This window comes from Schistocerca americana, chromosome 3 (assembly GCF_021461395.2).
Source record: "Schistocerca americana isolate TAMUIC-IGC-003095 chromosome 3, iqSchAmer2.1, whole genome shotgun sequence".
Taxonomy (NCBI): Eukaryota; Metazoa; Arthropoda; class Insecta; order Orthoptera; family Acrididae; genus Schistocerca; species Schistocerca americana.
The window spans coordinates 252,254,788-252,278,097 of NC_060121.1; the positions used below are offsets into that span (position 1 = coordinate 252,254,788).

General features: G+C 43.2%; 1 protein-coding gene across 4 annotated transcripts in view; it reads right to left on the minus strand.

Moving 5' to 3' along the window:
* The window catches only part of LOC124607292 (6-phosphofructo-2-kinase/fructose-2,6-bisphosphatase 2), a 373,085-nt gene that overhangs the window by 115,594 nt on the left and 234,181 nt on the right, over positions 1-23,310 (minus strand). Inside the window, exon 1 of one of the 4 annotated variants that reach the window (XM_047139582.1) lies at positions 16,098-16,245. The exons of the other annotated variants lie outside the window; for them this stretch is intronic. Within the exon in view, the coding sequence (XP_046995538.1) occupies positions 16,098-16,155 (58 nt within the window). The 5' untranslated portion in view covers positions 16,156-16,245. Of the gene's footprint in view, positions 1-16,097; positions 16,246-23,310 lie in introns of those variants that run through there. 4 annotated transcript variants of the gene reach the window in all.

Sequence of the window (23,310 nt, forward strand, 5' to 3'; positions counted from 1 at the left end):
TGCGCGTTCCATCAGGTGGACGGCGGCTGAAGGTCGGCGAGCAACAGGTTCGCGAACTGACCAAGCCACTCCGCTAAGGCCAGTCTGCCCTGCTAACGGATGAATGGCCAACGTCCCACTACCACCACTCAACGACCGCGCTCGCCATCAATCTTCCTATCAGCCCTTTCACTTTGCCATTAAGAGGGCTTTTTATTCTCTACACAATGCCAAAATTCAGTCACGAAGATGGAAGCTTTATTAGGCCAAAGAGAACACCTGATCTGCGAAATAGTACTAGGGTTTTTTAAAAGTTGTCGTCTAGGTGTTTCGTTCAATTGGTTAAACTGGAATGTCGAGAGTTAACGCTACGTAATGAAAGGTTTATCGCCACCAGAAGCTGAACAAAAGTTAATAATGGTTTATAAGACGTCTGCTCCTTCATTTTCAACAGTATACAGGGTGTTACAAAAAGGTACGGCCAAACTTTCAGGAAACATTCCTCACACACAAAGAAAGAAAATATGTTATGTGGACATGTGTCCGGAAACGCTTCTTTCCATGTTAGAGCTCATTTTATTACTTCTCTTCAAATCACATTAATCATGGAATGGAAACACATAACAACAGAACGTACCAGCGTGACATCAAACACTTTGTTGCAGGAAATGTTCAAAATGTCCTCCGTTAGCGAGGATACATGCATCCACCCTCCGTCGCATGGAATCCCTGATGCGCTGATGCAGCCCTGGAGAATGGCGTATTGTATCACAGCCGTCCACAATACGAGCACGAAGAGTCTCTACATTTGGTACCGGGGTTGAGTAGACAAGAGCTTTCAAATGCCCGCATAAATGAAAGTCAAGAGGGTTGAGGTCAGGAGAAAGTGGAGGCCCTGGAATTGGTCCGCCTCTACCAATCCATCGGTCACCGAATCTGTTGTTGAGAAGCGTACGAACACTTCGAGTGAAATGTGGAGGAGCTCCATCGTGCATGAACCACATGTTGTGTCGTACTTGTAAAGGCACATGTTCTAGCAACACAGGTAGAGTATCCCGCATGAAATCATGATAACGTGCTCCATTGAGCGTAGGTGGACGAAACTAAAATGAGCTCTAACATAGAAATTAAGCGTTTCCAGACACATGTCCACATAACATCTTTTCTTTATTTGTGTGTGAGGAATGTTTCCTGAAAGTTTGACCGTACCTTTTTGTAACACCCTGTATATGTATATATGCGGACTGAAGCGACGAATGAAAATTTGTACCAAGGCCGAGATTTGGACGCGGGTTTCCTGCTCACTAGGCAGATGAGCTAACCACTATGCCACTCTGCCACAGAGGCTTTGCACAACTGCACGGACTACCGTAGCACGTCTCCCTCAATCCAAATTCCCATTCACGCCTCAACCCCCCTAAACTCGAACAGCATTGCGGAGGCTCTCCCAGCTGTATTGGAATATGGATGGCGCAGTGGTTGAGCATCTGTCTAGTGAGCAGGAGACCCAGGTTCTAATCCCATCCTCGGAACAAAATTGCATTCGTCGCTTCAGTCTGCATACATACGTCATAGATGTTTGAGACTTGGAAAGGTCTCTGGAACGATATCGTTTCATTTGAATTAAGAAATAGGTGGCTTGATTCAAATCTGGCCGTACTTCTCTTAAAAATGATCCTGTCAAGCACGTTTTAAAATTGCGGCCACTGATGAACTATCGAAAAAATACAGAATGTCATTTTGGACACTTGCCGATTAAACATGTAGGATGAACCTAATGCAAAAGCACAATACACAAAAATGTGACTATAAAACAGGTAATTGGAAATTGGCGCTCCATTAGCTGAATACTGTCGAGAAGCATGTGCGAAAAAGAGTGTTCTCGGCAGCGTTTGGCTCGTTCTGAAATCAATTCATTAGTCCGCAATTTTGCTATCGTGGATAAAAAGTGTATGTCCAGTCCACTCCATAAAGTAAATAGGAAACAACCGTATAGAAAAAAGAGGCGAAAACCATTTCATCTGCTGGGAGGGTTACTGATACGTTTTTGTGGAGTGCTATGGAGATCTTCTTACTATGTAACATTCAAAGGTTAAAACAATAACTAATGAATACTACGCTAGTCTGTGTCCTCTGAGTCTTTCGCGTTAGCATTCCTGAATTAAACCTTCATGGTTTTCAGCTCGCGTTATTTCGAAGAAAATCTTGAGCTTCCCATAGCTGTCTCCACCATCTTCCTTTGGAGTTTTTTTTATACTTCTGATGACGTCAGCGGGGATGACTACTGAAAGATCGAGTGTTTCATCCGAAGTGACGCTACTTAAAAACCAAGAAGATTTTACTCTGGACCAATTGGATGGAAAAATGGCCTGGTTCCCAAAAAGATAAACGAAACAGCCTTTTCTTAGAGGAACTAGAACTCGACTCGCCATGCCATCCAGATTTGGCGCCATCCTCTTCCACCTGATTTGTGACTGGAAAACTTTTTTGGGTCGAAGGAAGGAAAGAAGTTAGGGTTAAAGGTATTGTCAACAACGAGATAATTAGAAAAGTAGTACACGCTCAGTATGAAGACCGCGTCCTTTTCAAACGATCCATCTCAGAATTCGTGACATACGATGTAGGGAACCACGGAAAATTTTAACCAGGGTGGCCGGACAGCGATCTGAAACCTGTTCCTCCTTAAAGCGCATCCAGTGACCAGTGATCTCAGCCAGTTTTTGAGCATTTATGCAGCCACAGACGACAGAACTATGACGTGTTTTCCGTAACAGCACTCTAGAGTGATATCTACTCATTGAAAAATGTTGAATAAAATGCATTCACCTAAGAGGAACCTACACCGAAAAATGCCTTTCTTATTTAAAAATCTTTTAGTCTACTCACAAAAAAAGTTCTTGCTTTCTCATTTTCCTCGTTCTACCTTGCAACATATCTTAAGAAGTCAACTAACCATACTGACTGATTTTCAAGGCAGCATATTATTCATACTTGTCGTTATCAGCCGAGTGCTAATATGTTCTACAACCTTTTCTCCCCCCACCGCCCTCGACCCCCTCCCACTTCTCCCATTCCCAAATTGTCAGTTACTTGGTGCTTGGTGTCTCGGGATGCGTCCTATCAAACGATCCGTTCTTTTAGTCAAGTTGAGCCACGCATTTCCTTTTTAACCGATTCGATTCAACGCCTGTTTATTAGCTATCCGTAAGATAGCTTTCAATTCTCCCCTTGTTTGTAATGTTTACATTCACGTTTCAAAAAATGGTTCAAATGGCTCTGAGCACTATGGGACTTAACATCTGAGGTCATCAGTCCCCTAGAACTTAGAACTACTTAAACCTAACTAACCTAAGGACATCACACACATCCATGTCCGAGGCAGGATTCGAACCTGCGACCGTAGCAATCTCGCGGTTCCGGACTGAAGCGCCTAGAACCGCAAGGCCACCGCGGCCGGCATTTACGTTTCACATGCGTATATGTCTACATTCCAAATACCTTCACTCAATATTTCCTACATGGTACGGCAACAAATTTCTGTTCTTCAGAACTGTGATAGAATGGGATATCGCTTGGATAGAGTTGAATTTGTAGATATTTTTGTACAAGTTCAAGATAAATCTAGGATGATTTGAACGTAAATTAAGCTCTAAATCCGCCCCTGCTACGAGACTATCTTCAAATAATATAGCGTTAAGGATCACGCACGTTGTTGATGTAAGAGCCACGCTGTATTTAATATTCAAAAAGTAAGCGACAGTAAATGGGACACGCAAAGACATAAAGAAGTAACTGTATTACAAAATTTACTATAAAATAGGTTCAAGGACGTAAGTAACTTACGGGAAACGATGTAAAAACTTCTCTATCAATATCCCAAAGTAATCGTTTGCGCAGTGTATAATTGTGATGACATAAAAATAGCAAAATTTATTTACCACGTCGCTTGAAGGTTACGGAATACAATTGAAAATCACTTCTATTTTCGCTGAATCTGTAAAAATCGGAATTAAGTTCCTCAGTTACAACACAAGTGAATTAAAACGTGGACATTTACTTCGCCGTGGTACATTAGAACATTACATGGTCACTAGCCCAACTTTCTGAGCGTCATTGCCGGCCGGAGTGGCCGTGCGGTTCTAGGCGCTACAGATGGAACCGCTACGGTATCAGGTTCGAATCCTGCCTCGGGCATGGATGTGTGTGTCCTTAGGTTAGTTAGGTTTAATTAGTTCTAAGTTCTAGGTGACTGATGACCGCAGAAGTTAAGTTGGATAGTGCTCAGAGCCATTTGAACCATTTTTTTGAGCGTCATTTCCAATTGACGAGTATGTCTCTAGGCAGGAAAAGGAGAAGACTACAGCAAAGTCGTCCACAAATTTGTTGCACCACACAGGAATCCTAACTATGGACGTTATATTGCTAATTTCAATAGCTAATTGATGGCACATAGCACGCAACGTTAACAGATACCTGTCTTTTGTTCAAACACGCCTGAAGGAAGCCCACTAACTTAAAATTCAACTACGAAAAGAACAGTACAGACATGGATAGATGTTGCAGTAAACCACATTCGCGGAGATGTCTTGGTCTATAATTCCAACTCCCATCGCAGGTCTTGTCAACATCGATAACGAGTTTTTGTAAATAATGTGTGCACAGGGCAGCCTACTGCACATCTGCCGTTAGCAAGATCAGGTTATTAACAGTGAACCTCCTAAACCCGTGGTGGAACTGATTAAGTAGCATCTACAATCGAAACAGGACGACAGTTAATTAACCGCTTTGCGATTTCCCACGGATCTAGGGACGACAAGACCTCGGTGACTAGTTGGGTCAATACAGTACTTCGCAGGCGGGGGTGTACACAGCATACTCATCATGCACACAGAAAATGTTGAAATAAACGTTCTGCCTCATCTTAATAGAAACCTCAATGAATGGGACTTAGTCGTACCAAGAAAAACACCCCAAAAACATCATAGAACCACCTCTTGACGGAATTACACGCTCCAGACTTTGCGGGATAAACGCCTCATTGAATTACTGGTGCACTCGGCGGCCTGCATTATTTGGAGAAAAAAAAAAAAAAAAAATCTCGACACGTCAGATCACTCTACACGCTTTCAGCCACCTAATGTCCGGTTTCTGTGTTATTTGGGCCTTTGAAGATTTGCCCTTGTGAGTAATGGCCTTTTGCGAGGTACCCGAGTCCAAATGCCCACTGCATGTAGTTCCCTTCGAAATGTTCGCTGTGAAACTGTTTGAGGTGTATCTGAATTCGTTGACAACACCAATTTCTGTCGGGGTTGAAACCGATTGTCGGTAACAACGAGTGAAACTCGTCTCCGATCCCTGTCGGTTAGAATCTATATACGGTCACTGTTATTACGACGTGTTACACTGCGGCGAGTGGTTTACGTTGGACAGTCCGCGTTGATACAGAAACAAATTGGCGAACCTCGTTCACAGTGTACTTATGGCACGTCCAGACGTGACAGCCCCTTTCTGCCGCCACGGGCATGTCGATTCATGTTACCGTACAAATTCCAGATACCTGTCTGGCACATACACACCACATCACTGCCATGACTTACGTCAGCAGCAAAGGGTCACATGACCGCCTGGAACTAGTCCACGCTGTTAACAGCATTCCATGTCGCAAAGTGTGCTCCTTTAAATGGATGCCGAATATTTATGCGCTGAGCTTAGATACATCATCTCTTAGTAGGCTTCACTGGCTTTGTGTTTTACGATCCAACACTTCCAAGTATTTGGTAAAGTTGGAGCATCTTTATAAGGAATGAAGCAAGATTAATGTCCATCGACGACAAGATTATTAGAAGTAAAGCACAAGTTCGAATTGGAGAAAGAAATCGGCCATCACATTTCAAAGGAACCATCCCCGCATTTGCCTCAATCGATTTGGGGAAACGACATCTGTTTGGTCGGATGGACGTTTGTTCCATTGCCATCCCGAATATGAGTTCCGTGTGCTAACTGCATTGCCTCGCTCGGTGTGTTCTAGACGTAATCCCATTTTTTATTTATCCTTCAGTGTAAAACTTCTTGATGCAATCATGTCGCACATTATCTCACACAGATCTGCACAGAATAATGGAAAAAATGATTTTACCATCAAGAGGAGTCCAGCTTGACACTCACTTTGGAATGGTTAAGAAAACTATCACCAAATTGACAGACATGTATCCTTGTGACGCCGAGTGTAAAGCCCAAGGGACAGAACGGAGACACTGGACTCGCATTCGGGAGGCCGACGGTTCAATCCCGCGTCCGGCCATCCTGATTTAGGTTTTCCGTGATTTCCCTAAATCAGTCCAGGCAAATGCCAGGATGGTTCCTCTGAAAGGGCACGGCCGACTTCCTTCCCCATCCTTCCCTAATCCGATGAGACCGATGACCACGCAGTCTGGTCTCCTTCCCCAAACCAACCAACCAACCAACCAACAGAACGGAGAACCGAGTGAACTAGGGGCGACACATAGCAAGAGAGTAGTACACCTAGCCAAACAAACAATTACACACACACACACACACACACACACACACACACACACACACACACACACAAAACAATCATAGGGTTAGGTAATACAGTGTTTGTTACCTTAAAAAATTGGTTTCGTCAATTAGATTTAAGTTTTGACAGCACTTGGTCACAAGTCAAGATTAAGTATTTTGTGTATGATAAATTTATTAAAAGCGCATAACTATGTTTCATTCTGATAGGGTAGTAATTCTGTGAATATTAGCAATTCCGCTTCAGTGTAATGTACTCCCATATTTCGACAATCTCCTGACAAATGATCGGGGTGGTAAGTATTATATTCAGAAGTTTTATTATTTTTTTTATATTAGATTTTCTAAATTGTTCCACATCCACGAGGATCAACTCATTTTTGGATCTATAGAACGAAAACTTAGTCTGATCTAATCTAATCTAATCTAATACAAGAAAGACGCACAGAACGAAAGGGAATATCGCGAAGGGGTCAATGTGTAAGATTATATCAAACAATTTCTGTGTCTTAACACGATAATAGCACAATGTATCACCAAGACGCAAGTATGAAGCGACTCCCTGCGTTTACACTGGTGCGCTTGATTGGATGATTGCTCTTACTTTTCTTGGCGCGTTAACTCGCTCCAGGCGAAGACGTCACTCCAAACATAACAAGACCGACGTATATGTCCACTGCTCCGCATTTAGAACCTTAAACTAATGTAAACAGCTTAAAGATGATGTTGGGTGTGGCGTTGTACCAGCTTTATCCGATTCCAAAGTAACGAATCCTTGGAATTTGTCGCAGAGTGACTGCCGAACGTAAATGAGTCATAGGCACTCCTATTGGAGATGGTGCCTCTTTGCCTACATCCGGCCAGTGATCCGGAGCACTCCATCAGGAACAAAGAAGACTTTTTGTTCAATCTGTAAATCCCATCCTGGTGCAACATAGCATTTTTCAGACACGCAAAGCGCTATCGGTGGTGACAGTAGTGTTACCGGTATGTGCTAAAAAAAAAGAAAAATACTACGACCCCATAAGAACTGAAACGTAGACTTTAAGTCATAAAGTATCAAAGAATTCATACACCTTACGAAATAGATCCAAATGTATAGCGGCAATTATCTGCGCTAGTAATGTAGGGAGAGAAAATGTGTGTTCGATTCTCTGCTAAAAGCGAGCACAATTGCTCTACAGTGCTGAAGTCGCCAGCGTGTTCATCGCACTAACCCTGAACACACCGACAAGCGTAAATTGGGCGAGGCACTGTTTTCTTGGCAGAGGCGACCTTATTATGGTAGATGTCATATAATCAGTAACTGTTCCTTGGAAAGTAACAACAAAACTTTGAAAACAAGGTTCGGGAAGAGCTGTCTTCAAATCACGTTCTGGCCACCCTGACAGTCTATTAGTGGTTTTCTTAAGCCACTTCATCCTCCTTCAACGGACCAAACAGCGTCTGTTATTACTTTAGTTTCTAATCTTCCTTCGTTTGCTTATCACAGCAAAACCATCCTCAACTGTAGGAAGTCTTGTTGTACAGTTCACCGTAGACAACGTTGACGCGGTTCTATTAGATTGACTTCTAACTGCACACTGACAGACAGTTGTAAATATTCCTGCGCATTCTAGTACACGTGTGGCGGAAACGCAAACAGCTGTGTGTAGGTGTAATTTTTTGGGTACCTATTTCGGAGTTATCCTTCGTGTTCTTTGTGATTATATGTGTTTTTTATTATTTATTTTTAATGTTGTTTGCGCGCCAACCATTACTCCACATTTAGCACCTCAAATGTCGAGAGATTTCCCTTAAATAATAGTAAAATTTAATAAATAAAAATTAAAAGTACGTGGTCACGTAATTTAAATTTCGATATGCTATTTAGTTAAGATTCAAAGAACTATATGACCAAAGAACTCTTTTTCGTATACAAACTGACAGGCAAGTTTAGCCAGTGTTGGCCAGCAGAGGAAATCAGGCATTTCTCTATGAATTAGGCCATGATTTACGGAACATTAATTTTACCAACCGCGTCGCAATTTTACTACTTCGTAATTCACAGCCACTGTAGCTGCTGCAACGCCAGATCCTCCCGCCAACTCTCCAGATTCTACAGCCAAGTCAGGTAAAGATAATATGTTGGAAGTTCGGTTCTCCACATTAACTGTCATCCTCACTACAGTTGCCCTTGCTCTTTCCTACACTTACCAATACTTCTGACCTCGGTATTAATCTAACAGAGTGTTCGTCACGTCAGTGGTCCACTGTGGTCAGAAGCAATGAGTGTTGTGCTCACCACCTTAGGGACAGATCTTATTTTCAATTTATGATTAAAATTTCTGTTTACAATTCCCATCAGTCCGTAAGATATAGTACCAGTTTTGGCTGTAAACGGTACTCTATTTCGTCATTGTTTCCTTTCTGGATGACTCTCACTTTTTATTGAAGAATACAGCCGTGTTGTTTCTCAAATCTCTGTCTAGTTATTGTCTGTGCCCTTATTGTGGTACTTTGTTGAACCCACTATCCTCAAGCCCCTTTATTTTTTTCAGCTTCCATTTACTTCTGGTTTGTTGGTGTGTTATTATCTTTGTAAGCGTACTTGATAATGTTAAACTAGGTAGTAGTGATTAACAAAGAACTATTTTAACATAACGATATGGTGGCAACGATGCCGTTCTTTAATTTGTTCCTAGCAAACAATCTGCTGGTGGTGATCAGAGGGTTGGAGAGTGGCATCTAATCGTGCACGTTTACTTCCTGCAGCTCAGCTCATGCCGAACTGTCATCTAGATATCAGCTTTTGGACATGCTAATCCGAGTCTGAGGTTTCGCATGTGCTGATCGTTCTTTGTGGCAATTGATACTCAAGTGCTGTCATTCTGGTAACGTCCGCCCCTGGTAGCTGAGTGGTCAGCGCGACGGAATGTCATACCTAACGGCCCGGATTCGATTCTCGGCTGGGTCGGAGATTTTCTCCTCTGAGGGTCCGGGTGTTGTGTTGTCCTTATCATCATTTCATCCCCATCGACATGCAAGTCGTCGAAATGGCTTCAACTCGAAAGACTTGCAACAGGCGAACGGTCTACCCGACGGGAGGCCCTAGCCACACGGCATTTCCATTCTGGTAACCAGGCAGCTATCATTCTATTACTAGTATTGTTCAATGACGATATCCTGTAAACACTTGCGTATGCCATCTACAGTGACGATAATTCTTTCTCTTATCCCGTCGAAGGTAAACAACAGTTTAACAGAATCACAACAAATCTTCATTAAAAAAAGTAAATGTCCTGCTGGTTCACCGACTCATCATCGCCCAGCCAAAACCGCTAAGAATAGAAACCTGAAATTTTGGGATGGTGTTGGTCTTCTTACACTGTAGGCATCCTTTAAAAAAGGATTTTTTTCGAAATTCCACCCCTAAGGGGCTGAAAGCGCGGATGAAAGATTTTTTGAAAAACAAATCATTATCAAAGAACTATAACGCATTTTTAAAGCTACATCTGTGAAAATTGGTATCTGAGTTATCGGCAATTAGGAAAAAAATGTATATACAGGGTGGTCCATTGATCGTGACCGGGCCAAATATCTCACTAAATAAGCGTCAAACGAAAAAACTACAAAGAACGAAATTGTCTAGCTTGAAGGGGGAGACCAGATGGCGCTATGGTTGGCTCGCTATATGCCGCTGCCATAGGTTAAACGGATATCAACTTTTTTTAAAAAAAATAGGAACCCCCATTTTTTATTACATGTTCGTGTAGTACGTAAAGAAACATGAATGTTTTAGTTGGACCATTTTTTTCGCTTTGTGGTATATGGCGCTGTAATAGTCACAAACATATAAGTATGTGGTATCACGTAAGATACCGCCAGCGCGGACGGTATTTGCTTCGTGATACATTGCCTGTGTTAAAATGGACCGTTTACCAATTGCGGAAAAGGTCGATATCATGTTGATGTATGTCTATTGTGATCAAAATGCCCAACAGGCGTGTGCTGCTCGGTATCCTGGACGACATCATCCAAGTGTTCAAAATGGTTCAAATGGCTCTGAGCACTATGGGACTTAACATCTTAGGTCATCAGTCCCCTAGAACTTAGAACTACTTAAACCTAACTAACCTAAGGACATCACACACATCCATGCCCGAGGCAGGATTCGAACCTGCGACCGTAGCAGTCCCGCGCTTCCGGACTGCAGCGCCTAGAACCGCACGGCCATCATCTAAGTGTCCGGACCGTTCGCCGAATAGTTACGTTATTTAAGGAATCAGGAAGTGTTCAGCCACATCTGAAACGTCAACCACGACCTGCAACAAATGATGATGCCCAAGTAGGTGTTTTAGCTGCTGTCGCGGCTAATCCGCACATCAGTAGCAGACAAACTACACGAGAATCGGGAATCTCAAAAACGTCGGTGTTGAGAATGCTACATCAACATCGATTGCACCCGTACCATATTTCTATGCACCAGGAATTGCATTTCGACGACTTTGAACGTCGTGTACAGTTCTGCCACTGGGCACAAGAGACATTACGGGACGATGACAGATTTTTTGCACGCGTTCTACTTAGCGACGAAGCGTCATTCACCAACAGCGGGAACGTAAACCGGCATAATATGCACTGTTGGGCAACGGAAAATCCACGATGGCTGCGACAAGTGGAACATCAGCGACCTTGGCGTGTTAATGTATGGTGCGGCATTATGGGAGGAAGGATAATTGGCCCCCATTTTATCGATGGCAATCTAAATCGTACAATCTATGCTGATTTCAAATGTTCAAATGCGTGTGAAATCTTATGGGACTTAACTGCTAAGGCCATCAGTCCCTAAGCTTACACACTACTTAACCTAAATTATCCTAAGGACAAACACACCCACCCATGCCCGACGGAGGACTCGAACCTCCGCCGGGACTATTGCTTTGGTGTGCTGGGTTCTGGCGCCATATGTCAGTGTAAATATCGTATGGCATTGCTGGCTGGAATATCCCATGGGGTGGGTTCAGCCGAAAGTCGGAAAGGGTGGAGTTCTTCCGCGCACTTCAGCCCATTTCCATATGGATGTGTAATTGTACATAGTAGCCGAGTGTAATGGATGCGTGTATAGTACACTGTTGTCTGTGTTGTATGATGATGTAAGAAGTGAGAGAGAGAGAAACCCGGTACCAGCACATAACCTACTTCTCTCCAATAGGACAAAGGAGCCCGCCGAGCATGACGTCCCCATCCTACTGACGGATCGCCATCAACGGTAGCACATGTCGTTACTTCATGAGACATTGCGAGGAGGCTGGTAATTTAATCCAGAACAGGGCCGGCCAGAAATTCTGTACGCGTGTGGTGCTCCTGCACATATGCAACTTCCGGGTCACAGCGTGCACGCCGCAGCCGTCAGCGTTCATGTAGTGCATGTTTCTACGCACAGATGTCGCTTTAACCACTTGCTGGGATACTCTGTACCGGCGCATTATAGTGCTCTTTCCACAGCTTGCAAGCCAACCATGGGAAGGTATTTCGCGTATTAAACATTTAAAATACTGTCACAGTCTACTCATTGAGACGTCTACTTTTATGTTAACAGTTTAACCCAGTAAGACAAGTAATACAGTTAACAACCGTGGGTTTTTATTAAGGAAGCTTGACTGACGGCACGTAAATACGTGTAATGTTTTTGATCTAGTATTTAAGAAAGAGAGCACCGCAACTTCCAACGAACCTTATTCATGATTTCAAATAACATTAAACTAATGCAAGGTTTCCTATAACTAATTCTCGGTGCCTTCAGTTACACCCACATAATTTCTGTCTCACTAACCTCTGAACAGAATGATAACCGCAGACATCTCGATGATCACCTGTTATTTCAATACCATTATTGCTATATCTTTCATCAGTTCCGTCTGAAATCTGCACAGTAACCGACAATTAGATGAATGTTATGTTTTATCGACTTCAGCTGTGCGTAGCCCTTCACACATTTAAAAAAAAAAAGAACCTAAATGTAAGTATACATTGGAACAATCGGTTTAATGACCAACATTCCTGATAATAATGTAACATGGAGCAGAATGAGGCAATAATGCACAGTTCGTAAACAATAATTTTTAATTATATAAGGAATAAATCCAGACACGTTTATCACTGGTCATGAGAAATGATAATCGAGTTGATGTGTCTCATCCACTTTCTTAAGGACATTTAATTTTGCTTGCCGTTCTTCACTGTTGAATGCACTACACTCGTCTTTGTGATATGTATCGTAGTGTCTTTCAATTGAAAACTTACGCTGGCCGCCTATTATTCGGCGGCACAGCAAACATTGTGAGTTTTCACCAACAGCTACAAAAAAGAATTGCAGTTCCCAGTCATTTTTAAACGACTGAGAACATAGATCTCCCGTCCTTTGCTTTTTCACAGTACCTGCCATTTCTCAGTACTTCTCTGTTAAGGTTTCGGTTGCCAGGGGTAAACGAGACTGGGTAAGTTGCGCTCTTGCGCCGCCGCCGTTCAGTTAGGATACATGTCTAATAACAGATGTCGCTGTCGCACACGTGCGCACATGTGTAGCACTTCCGCACGTCTGCACACTGTGCAGCGTTTGGCCGGCCCTGATCCAGAACATTGGCGCAAAGATTGTTTGGTGATCAGGATCATTAAGCTACCACTCCTCTTCCCTTTCCCGACCAAAAACTGATGGTGAAAATTTCTACCACTACCAGTATTCAAACAGGCTTATCTCCGAATCGAACGCCACCGCACAGACGAGCTTTACAGACGTCGTCTACGGAGGCGGATCGGGACCACGTGAAGTGCCAATATATGAATAGTCTTCTATACCCTTGCTCCAACTGACCGTACACCAAGGATACGGCCTAGTAGAAAGTGGAAGACGTTCCCCAGTAGTCCTCACACCACAGCCTGACAGTTACTAGGGAGAAAGACTTGACACACCCAGAGTCGAATCGAACTAAGCACCGCATTGGCGGCTGCTGGTCTGATGCAACAGCCAGAGTGAATGTGGTTTTTTGGCATTATTATACCTTTGTCCAGGCAATTTCGTGCTGTGCCTCAGTAGGAAAATAACAGAAAAAAACCGAAACGCACGTAATCTTACGTCGTTCACATGCAGATGGCGTGCACGGCTTTCCTCCTAGGCGTTTGTGGCTGCATGACGGGCATCTGTCGAGAGAATTACAATGAAACCAATTTCCCTTTGGTGGCTAGGTTATTTCCCGTCGGTAGCAGGCACTATCACAAGAAAGACAAAACACTGAAGCAAAAGGATGGGATCACTCTGAAGTTTAGGTTCCTTCAGAAGAATGGAAATTTTATTTAGCAGCGCATGAATGATCTGTATTACCGACTGTAAATAAAATTTGCTGAGGTACTAAAAATATATCCATAATTTTAATAATCGCTGAGCCTCTTTTCTGTACATGAATTACGCAATTTCAGCGTCCGTCAAACTCAACATTACACAGCAGCTTGACTCCTCGTACATATGTACTTGATAAAAATGCAGCTATTACAATTATTTACGCACGGAGAGTAGAAAACTAAAACGGACTTGGCATCATGGAACGTCGAGTTGATGTGGGAACACGGTGCAGACGTAACCTAAGAACTATTGCTATCGTTGCTGACGTAATCACGCTGAGGTATCGCGCTGTCGCCATCAACCTTGCGTCAGCGAAGGTCTTTGCAAAAAGAATCGTCGTAAACAAGACCGCCTTCACCCACAACGTTTGCGCTCAAGTTACTTTTGCAGCTTGTTCTCGGACTAGTAAGTACATCTGGTCGTTATAATACGCTATTATGATACGTTAATCTGTGTGTGTAGAAAGACAGATAGTATACGTATTGCATCCTTCTAATAGCTAGGGCAATGAATCACACGATAAATATCAAGAAATTCTATTATAAAAGAGCTGTGTTGGCCAATTTGTGCTCTTGAAGTTTTTCCGCACTGTAGCAGCATACGTTGCACTCACAGCTTGGATCTCCCTTCGTATAAGGAAAAACGACACTTGTTTATCATTCGATGTTGACATATCGACATGTAATCCCTCTCAGTTACGAAGTATGTGAGCCACCTTCAGTAATTTCTGACGTACGTAAGCCTATATGGGATCATATTTGGCCATTTTTCAACAGCGCCTCTATCGTTTGCAAGCTTGTCAAGGAGACATTATTCTGACATGGCGTGTTCATACTTCTAATACAATCAGACGTTTCCCTTTCCAAACGCAGCTACAATGATTGGAACATTTTCAAGTTTTCGCAGATGAAATTTCTCCTCCTTATACGAACAATTAGTGGTGCAGCACATGAGGCACCGAATTGCAAATACAACAAGCTCACGACTATCCAGGTTAATGCGGATACGACACTACGCAGAAACTGATATTTACTGTAATTACAAATCACGCTACGTGCCACATTTGAAAGCCTACTTTTTAATCGCCGGAAACTGACAACTTATGTACTGGTAATACACGTAAACACACTGCATTTCGAATTACTAGGTTTCAGTTCACGTTCAGGATAGAATCATTCATTCTTTCTGTTTCTTTTTTTTCTCACTTTCTTCTTTACGACAGTCCTCATTCTCTGCAGTGCAATCGTCAGTATAGAGAGATTAATTTCAACCTGCTTGCTGTAATAATAGATCCATGCATTTCGGTGACTCGGTGTGCCTGATAACATCGTCCTGTCCCTATTCCTCTAATAGTCACTGGGGTTAGGCTGGTTGGTTAATGTGAGGGAGAAGACCAAACAGCGAGGTCATCGGTCCCAGCGGATTGGGGAAGGATGGGGAAAGAAGTCGGCCGTGTCCTTTCAAAGGGACCATCCCGGCATTTGCCGGAAGCAGTTTAGGAAAATCACAGAAAACATAAATCAGGATGGCCAGACACGTGTTTGAACCGTCGTCCTCTCGAATGAGAGTGCAGTGTACTAACCACCGCGCCACCTCGCTCGGTCCTATTCCACTACTGAACACTTAACTTACTGTCAGTTGACAGATGTCACTAATCAACCACTCGCGGGTATTTTTATCCTCTGTACCTTCATGACGTGAAATTTGTATTCCTAATCAAAATATTCGTTCCAATTACAACCGAATACCTCAGGCTTCGCTCTTTATTTTGTCAATAAACGCCAGACTACGCAAGGATGATCCGCAGCCGGAAAATTCACAGTTGTGTGCGACATTATCATTACTAGGAAAGAACACCCAACACTGTAATTCAAAGTATAGTTTATCATTAGCGATGAAGTCTCAGCTGCACAGCGTAGTACCAAACACAGCACCTTAAAACAACCGTAGTAACAGGTAGTCACTGTTTACACTTGCACACTTTTCCATACGACATCGTCTTATAGGCACACTTCACTCTGTACTGTATTTCGACCGCTGCAGTGCGAGCGCGGTTACTTTACGTCGAAGCGAACCGCGTGGAGAGACCTTGGCAGAAACAGTCCAGTTCCGAGAAAACGAGGCTCGAATACTCTGAAAAGCGGTCTTTTTACGGCTGTTCCAGACCGAGTGAGAACGCGGCCAACGGCTGGCTCCTTACCTGTGCCGAAGGTCTCCTTGTTGAGGTGCTTCCAGCCGAGAGAGACCTTGGTTTCCATGGCAGCGCCGGCGGCGACGGCAGCGGCAGGGGACGCCTCGCAACGAAGAGCGGCGCTGGCAAAGTCTGCGGCAGCGAATGGTGGTGGTGGTGGTGGTGGCGCGACCTCGGCTAACCTAAGCCGCCGACTCTATCAAGCGGGCATGCAGCGGCCAGGCGCCGACCTCCGCCACACACAGAGCGCAGCACGCGCTCGACACATATCTGCCCACTGACCGGCACACAATTGCTCTCCTCACAAATCACAATCTTTCCCAATTTACCGTCGACTCTGTCGCGAAGCTCACGCTTCAGCTCCGACAGACGCGCACATACTCAGCTAATAGCTCCACACCTCCTTACACTCAGCTGCCACTGTAGAGAGTCGGAGGGTACAACTACTTCCTTAAGTTCAATTCACGAATTGAGCGTGAGAAAGTGCTACCAGTCTTTATTTACTTTCATTGTCCTTGCAGGAAACTACGTGACGTAAGAAGCTGAAGAACTTTTTCTTTGGGACTTTTTAAAACTATTAAATGGTATTTCATCTACAGGTCATCATTACCGGTGGCATCATTACCGGTTTCGATCTTATTACCAAATCGTTGTCAGATGAAGAGTGGAAATGTCAACACTGTAAGTGCCATTTCTCCACAAAATGCGTTTTCAAATTTGTTGCGTTTTCCGTACTCTGTAGCACGTCCCTAGACTCGTTTCAAGTTCCAAATCATGGAGAAGATGTTGCGAACATTTGTCACTAGATGGCGCATGGTCTTTGTACGAAGCAGTGCTTCCCTCTGGCGTTCGAAGTATCAACGTACCCTCCAATTCCATGCACAGTTTGTGTGGTAATCAGAGTGCATGTAAACTGTTGTTTGTATCAGTAAAACATCTTTGTAATGGAAAGACATACTTTGGGTTTCAAAAATAGTAAAAAAAATTAGAGAATGAACACACAAAACAACGTGTGTCTGGAAAATGTTAAGAAAGCCATTTCTTCCTTAGCAGTGCAGGAAGTTCAACAGTAAACTTTACATCTCATCTCAAGTTGGCAGTGTGTAAGAAACATTCATCAATACTGAAAGTTTTTTTTCCCTCGAATTTACTTTTCGCACTTTCTTGAAAAAAATGTAAAAAATGTGAAAAATAGTTTTTGTAACTAGGATTCTACTAGTTAAAACATTACTGCTCTATCCCTGTACTTGCGTTATCACAAATAAAACTTAGTGCTTCATTATTAATGGCACTTGAGACAAGACTTTCTTATTGGCACTGAGAACCAATCAGTTCCCTGGTATTGTACCTAGAACGTTCTTAATAAAATATTTATTTTCTAATTTGCCTATTTTATGCAGTGCTGAGGTGAGGAGCATAGTTCTATGGTATCAGAATACTTCAATTTTCTGGATACAAATAAGTTATATACTAAAACAGATACATTGTTTCTTGTTTCATGAGAGACTTGACACTTTGAACGTTTGACATTTACACTATTCAAAAGACTTGTTCAAAAAGGAAGAAAAGGGGGGAACCGTTAAATATTAGGAAACTAAATTACAAATGAAACCGACTTCTATACACCGCCACAAGCACCTAAATACGTTACAACTGAAGAGGACCAGAGACGCGCACGCGATGAAAAGATAATTGCGTTGTGCTTGTTAGAACTTAAGGCTACAGTTGTCTAAGTAATTATATAAAGTTAATAACTCTTAATGCGCAGTTATTAGATTCATAATATCGCAATTATTGGATCCGTAATATTCGCAATACAAAACTGAATGAGAGAGAAAGCCTTCTCATAGTGAAACACACACTTTTTAACTACTGATATATGGAAACTAGACTATTATTTCTTTGGAATTTTCTAACTACGCTGTTGGGGATATCGTTCTTCATGCCCTAGTCAGTTCATATTTCTCAGCGCCTTTGTTACACTATCCCGGGAGTCATACAAGCATTTCACTACGTTTTCCCTTGGGTGGGCTTGTAGCTCGCAGTTCGTTTACATGAAATAATATTTTCATCACACTTTCGAGCATTTTGTTCAGCTGCAGATGGCTGCATTGCATTTACTCATCAGCTGTTGAATATTAACAATGCCGTGATGCTAATTAAAAAAATGTCCTCGTTGTTTCTGGAAACTTGCATTTTCCGTATAGCACAAAATATGCCTGGTGTACTTATCACAGATGTTTCCCATTAGCACTTGCACACTGAATAATCTGTTGTTACATTAACAACGTGTGTTTTCACATCTCGCACAATATACTTTACCATACAACCACGGAACACTCAATATGTCATATACTGAGAAAATAGCTTTCGTTGGTCAGTTTTATTGCACGCAAGTCGTTTTCAAATGTTTTTAGGTTCCTTACAACACGTCATAACATGAAGTCATACGACGTGCTGTATGTAATTTTGACATCGTCACAGTACACATCTGTAGGTTCGTTGATCGAACGAAGCATGTGATGCAACCTTATTCGCAATGTGGACTATGTGTTACAGCTCACAGTGGTATAGCTTAGGGCTATGACATATGTCAAATCACCCCAAAACCACTTAAAAATTGCTTGTGTAGACCTGTCTGATGATAATGTCAAACTATAAGGATGTAAATATTCTAGATGCTCTTCTTTGTGTACCCTCGACGTCTCTAAGTCCAACAAGATACAAGCACCACTCACTGGAATAGTATTCCAGAATAATCCCTTACAAATATTTTGCAAGCACTGTCTCCCGTAGACAGATTACTGTTTCCTGGTGTCAAATAGAAGACCCGACCCCTGCCATTCGCAATACCTACTACTGAGCGCATTTCCATTTCATATCCCTCACCGAGCGGGACGAGGGATTTTACAATACAATCGCTCTGTACGTCTGTCGTTAGGGTCCACCGAAAGCACTCTGCACTTTTCTCAAAACAGCTTTACGGAACAGGCAGTTTCCTATCTCGAGCGATTGTGGTTGTGTTGCTCGCGGTGGAATGTATAGGACGCTCAAGAGCGAGATCATCAGCACCTGTACTCAGTTGATGGGAGACGAATGTGACTTCTTTTCGTGAAAAATATACAACAGATGGTACCATATAAAATGTAATCTCAGCCACCCTGGGAGACACTCTCACACACAGACTATACTTACACAATATCTAAAATGTCTAACATGGTTTAACAGGGGACTGTGCCTACTTGAGCAGTTGGAAGATAAACAGGCGAAGAAACCACCCTGCAAACACATTAAAATCCCTACTACCTAAGAGGCCACTGAGAAGGCCAGATATCGCAACCACTCAGCTATCGTCTAAATGATAATACTTTCAAATGGTTCAAATGGCTCTGAGCACTATGGGACTTAACATCTGTGGTCATCAGTCCCCTAGAACTCAGAACTACTTAAACCTAACTAACCTAAGGACATCACACACATCCATGCCCGAGGCAGGATTCGAACCTGTGACCGTAGCAGCCTCGCGGTTCCGGACCGAGCGCCTAGAACCGCTAGACCACCGCGGCTGGCAGATAATACTTTCACCTGATTCATTTTATTTCCTCTGAATACACTATTGCAGATTTTTCCCCATTTTCAAATGATTCATTACTGTATTTTCGAAATTAGTTACACTGCTTGTTGCAGCTGTGTGGTTTCACTGTGTTTGAAACGAAGTGGCCGATGTCTAGCATTACAGATCCTCAGGTAGACAGCGGCAAACTTAATGGCCTGCACGTTCGTCCTGTCTGCACAACTAAAATAATTAGTTTATCATAAGTCGTATGACTTAGTCGGCTTATCAGCCACACTTCGCGAACTTTCTGCTCCGCGCTGGGCCCACGGGTTCAAATGGTTCAAATGGCTCTGAGCACTATGGGACTTAACTTCTGAGGTCATCAGTCCCCTAGAACTTAGAACTACTTAAACCTAACTAACCTAAGAACATCACACACACCCATGCCCGAGGCAGGATTCGAACCTGCGACCGTAGCGGGTCCCACGGGAAATCAACATTTCAATCAAAAGGTACCCACGAAGGTCGTGGGTCTCGGATCTAACGAACAGAAGCGCTGAGTATTCATTACGGCGTCACATCTTTCAGTGTCTCCCTTGGCTCATCCGAATATGGTCGTTGTTGTGTGACTTTGGCGCTCTTTCATTGTGAGATTTTAACCACACGTTAGTTTTTGTAGTAAGGATAAACGAAATACACCGAAATTACTTGTCAGCCTTTAAAATTATCATATGCACGCATCAAAAAACGTTTTGCGTCACCCCGGTTCCCAGAACTCCTGAAGAAAGACGTTTACTGTGAATATTGTATCACAGACACAGTCCCTCTGACTGTTCAGAGACGTCACTAAACCCACCCAAAGATGTAAACAACCATGCATGAGCAGCGTCTATTAGACGGAGAAGGTCCGACAGCCAACCAGTTCCAGTCATTCCACCAGGAAGGAGGTACACGGCTCGTGTTGTCTGTAGTTTAACCATGCCTAGACGGTCAATATCGCGGAGGAACTCTGACAGCAACGCCACCATGTTGAATAATGCTTTTCGTGCAGCCACAGGACGTCGTGTTACGACTCAAACTGTGCGCAATAGGCTGCATGATGCGCAACTTCACTCCCGACGTTCATGGCGAGGTCCATCTTTGCAAACACGACACCATACAGCGTGGTACAGATGGGCCCAACAACATGCCGAATGGACCGCTCAGGTTGGCATCACGTTTTCTTCGCCGAGGACTGTCGCATATGCCTTCAACCAATCGTGGGAGGCGTGTTTGTAGCAGCAAGGTGGAGAGTTTTGGGGTGGCATTATGTGGGGCCAACGTACGCCACTGGTGGTCATGGATGGCGCCATAACGGATGTACGATACGTGAATGCCATCCTCCGACCGAAGGTGCAACCATATCGGCGGCATACTGGCGAGGCATTCGTCTTCATGGACGACAATTAGCGCCCCCAACGTGCACATTTTGTGAATGACTTCCTTCAGGATAACGACGTCGCTCGACTAGAGTGGCCAACATGTTCTCCAGACATGGACCCAATCGAATATGCCTGGGATAGACTGAAAACAGCTGTCTGTGGACGACGTGACCCACAAACCGCACTGAGAGCTCTACGCCGAATCGCCGTTGAGGAGTGGGATAATTTGGACTAACAGTGCTTTGATGAACCTGTGGATAGTATGCCACGACGAATACAGGCATGCATCAATGCAAGAGGACGTGCTACTGGGCATTAGAGGTACCGGTGTGTACAGCAATCTGGACCACCACCTCTGTAGGTCTCGCTGTATGGTGATACAACATGCAATGTGTGGTTTTCACGAGTAATAAAAAGGTCGAAAATGATGTTTATGTTGATCTCTATTCCAATTTTCTGCACAGGTTCCGGAACTCTCAGAACCGAGGTGATGCAAAACTTTTTTTGATATGTGTATATTTCAACACTGATGCGAGTAAGTTGTGGATATATCACATTGCACAAGTATACATAGCTTAGAGGCTATATGAAATGAGAAAGTAAAATAGGGAAGACGAATACAAAACTTGGATTTGTTCCAAGGGTTCTGGGAAGGTGCAGAGCACCTGCATAGAACACTTTGTACAAGACGTTAGTGCGAACAGTTCTAGAGGAATGTTTCACTGTTTCTCGTCCTTATCAAGTAAGCATGACAACAAACATCGAAAGAATTCACAGATGTGTTGGTAGGATTATAACACATCGGTATAGTCCAGCCACGAATGGAAAATGGTGTATCATGATACCCTCCTCCCACCACCCTATAAACACTTTAGTAAAAGCGTTTATATCTTTATATTTTTTAATTTCCAAGTTTCACAGTTAATGTTGAGAGAATAACGTGGGATCAAAACTAGGAGCCTCGACAATAGTAAGGAATTCTAGTTCTGTGTTTAACTAACTACTTTTTAGTTTCCTGACTGCCTGCGGAGATCATTCCACCCAGGTAAAAGCAGCTATTCACACCTTGACCATACCTGATGCCGACAACAAAACAGATACGGCTCTGATTCCACAGGTGTTATCGGTAATCACGGGAAGGTAGTAAAGCAGTCGCTCCCATATGGATCGCGAAGACAATACTAATTACAGCGCACACAAAGGCGTTTAAGCAATAGTTCTTCCAGCGCTCCATACGCTGGGAGAAACCCTAACAACTGTTTCATTGGGAAGTAACCCCTACCATGCACTTCACGGCGGTTTGCAGAGTATGGATGTAGACGTAGATAGAAAGAAAAATACTCTCCACTACGAAAAAAATAATGACTGACTCCCCCAATCAAAGCTGGGAATGACTTAAATGAGCTAGTTTCTCACACTCAAATAGCATGCATACCTCTGTTCACAATCATAGCCTTAAGTTAAACACTGATAATAGTGAGTACTGTAGTATCCATCACTATTTCCAGGGGAATTTTGCTTCATTATATTATCTCTGTTATAACAGATATTAAAACGCTGGTGTAGATCTTCTTCAAGCATTTGTTTTATCCCTCGAATCTGTTAACGAAAACTCTCTTGTCTGGACGTGCTGGTGAGCATTATGTAATTTTTGCTGCTGTTGTAATTGCTCTGCATTGTTTATTGGATTGCCGACCCAGGGCCTATTCCACTTCATGATAATGAATAATATGTATATAAAAAGCAGTTTGAAAGTATTTATGCCCAGGATCTCCTCCCAAGCCCTTGGATCATTATCGTCCAAATTTGGCACACAAATGGCAAACTTCATGAGTATCAGCACTGCAGGATTTGTAACCTCTTAGCTCCAAAAGGAGCAGAGGTAAGAGCAAAACCTGTTTTTCCAGCCGTGTCACAGGCTGTCCTGCTCAACATGTATTGCCTGCCATATCAACCTGCTTTGCAGAGCAGCCTACACATCAGCAGCAAGAAAGGTTTTCCAGCCCCTGATATGTACTCAGTCTTTCGCTACAAACATTTTGTGCTTGAGCAGTATTGGCCTGTCTTATACACATGGCAGCCTCTATGTCACAGGCAAAAAAAGGTGTTGAACCCCATTATGTATAGGCTTCCCTGCATGTCAGGTCTTTTGTGGGAGAACTGTGGACTTCTTCTGTAGGGGTCACATGTACTGATGGACCGGGCTAGGGGGAAGTTTGAGATGAGTACAGGAGGGGATGTACCG